The sequence below is a fragment of the Notolepis coatsorum genome (assembly GCF_963971535.1).
Source record: "Notolepis coatsorum genome assembly, chromosome: 9".
NCBI classification, from domain to species: domain Eukaryota; kingdom Metazoa; phylum Chordata; class Actinopteri; order Aulopiformes; family Paralepididae; genus Notolepis; species Notolepis coatsorum.
The window spans coordinates 49,751,360-49,757,359 of NC_140173.1; the positions used below are offsets into that span (position 1 = coordinate 49,751,360).

The 6,000-nt window shown below is 42.2% G+C and overlaps 1 protein-coding gene across 1 annotated transcript; it reads left to right on the top strand.

Annotated features, from left to right (window-relative positions):
* Positions 1-485: 485 nt before the first annotated feature.
* Positions 486-4,259, top strand: LOC311234298 (C-X-C motif chemokine 10-like). Its single transcript, XM_084321434.1, has 4 exons — positions 486-584; positions 1,368-1,497; positions 1,995-2,078; positions 3,225-4,259. Exons 1-4 carry the CDS (start codon positions 518-520, stop codon positions 3,364-3,366), a joined length of 423 nt encoding a protein of 140 aa, XP_084177560.1. The 5' UTR covers positions 486-517; the 3' UTR covers positions 3,367-4,259.
* The last annotated feature ends 1,741 nt before the right edge of the window (positions 4,260-6,000 follow it).

Consider the following 6,000-nt stretch of genomic DNA (forward strand, 5'->3'; position numbering starts at 1 on the left):
TCGTGTGTTATAGGAATTAGATCATGCCTAGGGGGGGTCTAACGACCCTTGGCTGCGCCTCCGGCCTAACAACCACCCCTAGGCATGATCTAATTCCTATAACACACTCCTGCGCGTGATGTAATGCTTAAAGGCATCCCTGTTGGAGAGAGATATGCTATACTATAGGAAGGTTACCATCAAGTTCTCCAATGTTAATGTCAGTTCTATATGCATTCTAAAAGGCAATATGCAAGGGGGAGGGGACTGAATTAGCATTGAGACAAAATAATGAATCACTGCGTCCTTCAAGGTGTCAAGCAGTCTATTTGTGACATATCCAGAGGAAAGGTTGTCCTTGACTCTCTCTCTCTCTCTCTCTCTCTCTCTCTCTAGGGAAAGTAAGTGACTTGGGGAATTCCGAGCTCTGTGAGTGCAGATGAGTGTGTGGGAGGAGCTCTATAAAGGTGGGAGGGGCTCTATAAAGCAGTAACACCCCACGGCTCAGGGTTCAGTGTCAGCTCAGCTCAGTGCCAGCATGAAGCTTTACCTCCCGTCAGTCTGTCAGCTAGCTGCTCTAAGCCTCTACTGTGTACTGATCACAGGTAAGAGTAGCCCTATCTATCTATCTATCTATCTATCTATCTATCTATCTATCTATCTATCTATCTATCTATCTATCTATCTATCTATCTATCTATCTATCTATCTATCTATCTATCTATCTCTATCTCTGTCTCTCTCTCTCTCTCTCTCCCTCTCTCTCTCTCTCTCTCTCTCTCTCTCTCTCTCTCTCTCTCTCTCTCTCTCTCTCTCTCTCTCTCTCTCTCTCTCTCTCTCTCTCTCTCTCTCTCTCTCTATATATATATATATATCTGTAGTATCTATCTATAGTATATATCTGTCTATAATCTATCATAATCAATAAGAAATCTACTGCAATCTTTTTTTGTATTGTAATTATTATTATTTGTATCTATCTATCTATCTATCTATCTATCTATCTATCTATCTATCTATCTATCTATCTATCTATCTATCTATCTATCTATCTATCTATCTATCTATCTATCTATCTATCTATCTATCTATCTATCTATCTATCTATCTATCTATCTATCGTTTGTCTGTCTGTCTCTGTCTCTGTCTCTCTCTCTCTCTCTCTCTCTCTCTCTCTCTCTCTCTCTCTCTCTCTCTCTCTCTCTCTCTCTCTCTCTCTCTCTGTTTAAAAAATAATAATAATCAGTGAAGTACATTAGACAGCAGTCCTCCTATAACTCATGTGGGTGTCAACGTTTGTCAGTCAGTTCTGTCTATCATGTGTGCTGCTGTTTTGATGCTCTTCTTGCCCTGCCATTAACCCTGCTACTGCTGCTGTGTCTTTGCAGTGCGGGAGTCAGATGGGACGTTTGTCCCTGGACGATGCGTGTGTCCAGATACACAGGGGTCCGTCAGAGGACAGCTAAAAGAGCTCACTGTTATGCCAAGAAGCCCCAGCTGTCACAGACATACAGTCATGTGAGTATCAAAATCTGACATTCAGATTCAGATTCAGACAACTTTATTGATCCTGCGTGGGGCAATTCATATTTGTAGCTTCACGAGTAACAAAAACATCTCAATGACAGCACAGCAAAAGTAAAAGTAAAAGTAAAAACAGACAACTAAGTGTAAAAGGCTACTTAAAATGACTACTGTCTGTGTTTAAAAGTCTGATAGCATTAATACACACATGCAAAAAATACACACATGCAAATTACATCATGTAAACGCACATGTGGGTCTTGAGAGTACCAGATCAACACACACACACACACACACACACACACACACACACACACACACACACACACACACACACACACACACACACACACACACACACACACACACACACACACACACACACACACACACACACACACACACACACACACACACACACACACACACACACACACACACACACACACACACGTGACTATAACTCTGTGTGTATCTGTGGTTCATGTCAGAGTTGTCCTGAAGAGGAACAGTGAGGCCGTGTGTCTGAACCCAGAGGCTCCGCTGGGTAAACAACTGATCCGCTGCTGGAACAGGTGAGAGACCAGACCATTGTCACCCCCCCTCCCCCCAATATTTATATCCACATGTTGGCCGTGAGGATAAAATCTTAGATTTTCTAAATGACGGTTTCGACCTGAATAGCTATTTGTCCGATCTAAAACACTGGCAGTGATTCTGTGAGAAGAACCTGTGTTTGAAAATCAATAAACGGATCGGTGGACATTCCACAGAGTGTGGATATTAAGGCCTCTAGTGTTCCATGTCAACAGAGCAAGACTTCCTCGTTAGAGTGCCAGACTTTTCCGTTGATAAATTGAGCCTACTTAAAAACAAATTCCCGACATTCAGCCACCAGACTGTGTGGTGTAAAACCCATATCTGGAACAAATGGTTCTTCTCAGTTAATTTCAGTTTTGGAGTTTACGTATTAGATCCACTTTAGTTTTGCTTCTGTTTTGTTTATGAATGATTCTCGCACAATGGCTATCCCTGGCCTTTCCTTACACACATTTTATCTGGCCACGAAAGCAACCATGCACAGAAATTACGTTATATTTTGCTGCACTGCACTGACATCTGGTTATATTTTGCTGCACTGCTGCTGGCCAGTATGGCTACTACCATTTTGGCTACATACCTGTATCACTGTACATATTACAACTCTGTACACACTAATAGTACTAATTTATATATTTTATACCCAGTTTAATAACCTTTACATTGTATATTACTATTGCACTTTACTGTTACCTTGCACTCTGGTTGGGTGCCAAACCTCTTCTCGTTGTACTGTACTTGTGCTGTATGAATCTAATCTAATCTACAGTACACTGGGCCAACAAAGCGGAGCCTTTTTACAACCAATATTGGTAATAAAAGACTGCTCTACAAAGAAGCCCCTGTCAGCTGATCAACAGTCTCATATACAGTAAAGATAAGAGATCAAGCGGTCAGTCAGTACAGCATACAGCTAATTTAATGACATCCATTCATACAGCTAATTTAATGACATCCAATCATACAGCTAATTTAATGACATCCAATCATACAGCTAATTTAATGACATCCATTCATTCAGCTAATGTAATGACAACATCCGGTAGCAACCCGGACACGAAGCACGTCTTGGGTCGTCAGACTTGGCTGAACATGGTGCTTCTGTTCCTGTTCTGTTCCAGGGCCCACAAGCTGGGACGGGACGTGAGCGTGTGCCTGCGGAGGAGGAGGAGGAGGAGAGGCCAGCAGCAGGGGCTACGGCAGAGGAAACCCAGGGATCAGAGGTCACAGAAGAGGACGTCCTCCACCCCCCCCTCCTCTTAGCTCGACAGCCTGATGAACGGGACAATAGGGAGGTGTAGTCTGACGTCACTTTAGTTTCCCGCGCGGTCCACCCGTTTAGGGATCTATCATTGGGAAAATGTATTATCGGCTATTGTAATAATTCTGCCTCATGAACATTGGCAAGCTTTCCATTTTTGCACAAAATGAGTTCCCTTCTATCACTAACATTATTGTTTAAGCATTTTTGGTTGAAATACAATTATACGTAATTATTTTACGATTAATTGCGAATAGTTTCATGTTGAGCTATAGATTGTGGATGAATACACACAGAAAGGTACACCGTGCCAATGTTCATGCTTTATTTGTTTTCAGCGAGACGATTTGGAAATGTGTCCATTGGAAATACATTGCAATTTCAAGCGAGGTGGACCGGCCGGAAACGACAATGACGTAACCACTACACCTCCCTATAGTACCACCACCACTACTACTACTACTATTGCATGGTAGTTAGAGATGGAGTTTTAACACTCTTTTAAAGCACAGCTCTGGTGCACAGAGGAGAGGAGACATGTTGTCTATTCGTGTCCCACTGTGGTTCCTTTGCACCAAAGTGATACATAGGCTTGATCGCCGGCCGTGTTGCCTGCGACTGTTTAGCAGTGACTGTGTAGGAGAGAGAAGCCGCGAGCGAACATGTTCTCTTTGTGTAGAGGTCTCCTGGCTCAGGCGTTAACTCTTCTACACCACGGTCAGATGTTTACCTTTGTGTCAAATGTCTGAGATAAATGTTGAAATGGAGCCCTGGAGGTTCTTGTTTTGTAACAGTTCAGCAAATTACTTTATTGGTTATTTATTTATTTTTTATATATCACATTGTTGATGTTTTTTTTGTACATTGCCGTTTCACAATAAATATGTCAAAATGATTGCACGTCTGTTTGTTTTATTTCTTCATGAGACTCTGGTGGTTTAGGGGCGATGTATGGCAATGGTCGGTCCAAACCCTATCTGTGGAGAGACTGTGGCCCGAGCCAGGAACCAAAGAACTGAGATTTGAATCTGCAGCATCATTAAATGTCATGAAGGGTGACTTGGTAATGGTGACTGTGGGAGCACCCTGTGGAACTTTCCTAAACCATAAGAATAACGTCTGAATTATTAGCAAAACTTTACTGTACTTTAGGGTGGCACAAATAATGATTAAGTACCTACTCTAGGAACTTTTTATTTTTTATTTTATTTAACCTTTATCTAACCAGGCAGGTCAATTAAGAACAAATTCATATGTACAATGACAGCCTGGCGAGAGGACAAAATGGCCTCTTGAAGGGTAACAGGCAAAAAGGGCAGTACCCATTCTGCAATCTGTTAAATAAAGTTTTCATTCATTCATTCATATGTATATGTGTGATGGTGTGAGTACTCACAGTAGCTCTCTTTCCATAACATATTATGAGTAGGGGTGTCACGATGCGACCTCACAACGATTAATTTCGATTACGATTATTCAGGCAACGATTCAATGCATCATGAAATCTCTTCATTTGACCATGATTCGATTCGATTCGATTAATTTTCGAAAATGTTCTATCAGTTAATTCCCCCAAACATTTTGAATACACAAATGTGGCTGGGGGAACTGATTCACTCAGCATGAATGGACTATAGATCAATAAAAACAATACTAATACTAATTCTAACATATTCAAATCGATGCCGTTGAATGGTCACATTAGAATCGATGCATTTCGATTAATCGATGCATCGTTACACCCCTAATTATAAGCTTTAAACTTCACCTCACTGTATAAAATGACCTATTGTGTCCTCTAGGTTAATCACAGCACCATGGAAGTTTAGTTTATACCCATAAACTAGAGACGTGGGCCAATAAGGCAGTGACAATAAGTTTGTCTATATCTTTTATTATCTTGTATTGTATTGCACTGCACCATTGCACTATTTTACACTGTCTATCTTATGCTAGTTTATGTTTATTTTATTACACTGCTCTTATTCTGTCTTTTTTATACTCATTCTATGTCTGTACTTCATGCATTGCTTTTATTTTTAAAACTGCTGCTCAGAGGGATGCCTGTACTGTGGATTTAGAGGAATATGCTTCCAGTGTAACTAGCTACATCAGCACACAAAACAATACAGGACATACCCAAACCAAAAACCCTGTGATGTTCGGTCCAAGCTACGTGCCCGCTCCACTGCATTTGTCTCAGGCAACACTGAGGACTACAAGAAGGCCAGATACGACCTGCATAGATCAATCAGCGAGGCCAAGGGACAATACAGACAAAAGCTGGAGGGATTCTACTCCACCACAGATTCTCGGCGCATGTGGCAAGGCCACACATCACAGACTACAAGCAGGGGAGCAGGGGGGTCACAAACAGCCAACCCTCACTGCCAGATGAGCTGAATAAGTGCTACGCCCGCTTCAAGGTCCCCAACATCAACCAACAGAGAGGGGTTCTGACCACGGAGTGCACGCAGGACTCACCAGTGCCACTCACTGTGACAACGGCAGAGGTACGTGCGGTTCTGAGGAGAACAGACCCACGGAAGGCAGCCGGCCCAGACAACACCCCCGGCCGTGCCCTCAGGGTCTGTTCATCAGAGCTGGCTGACGTACTTGCTGACATATACAACTTG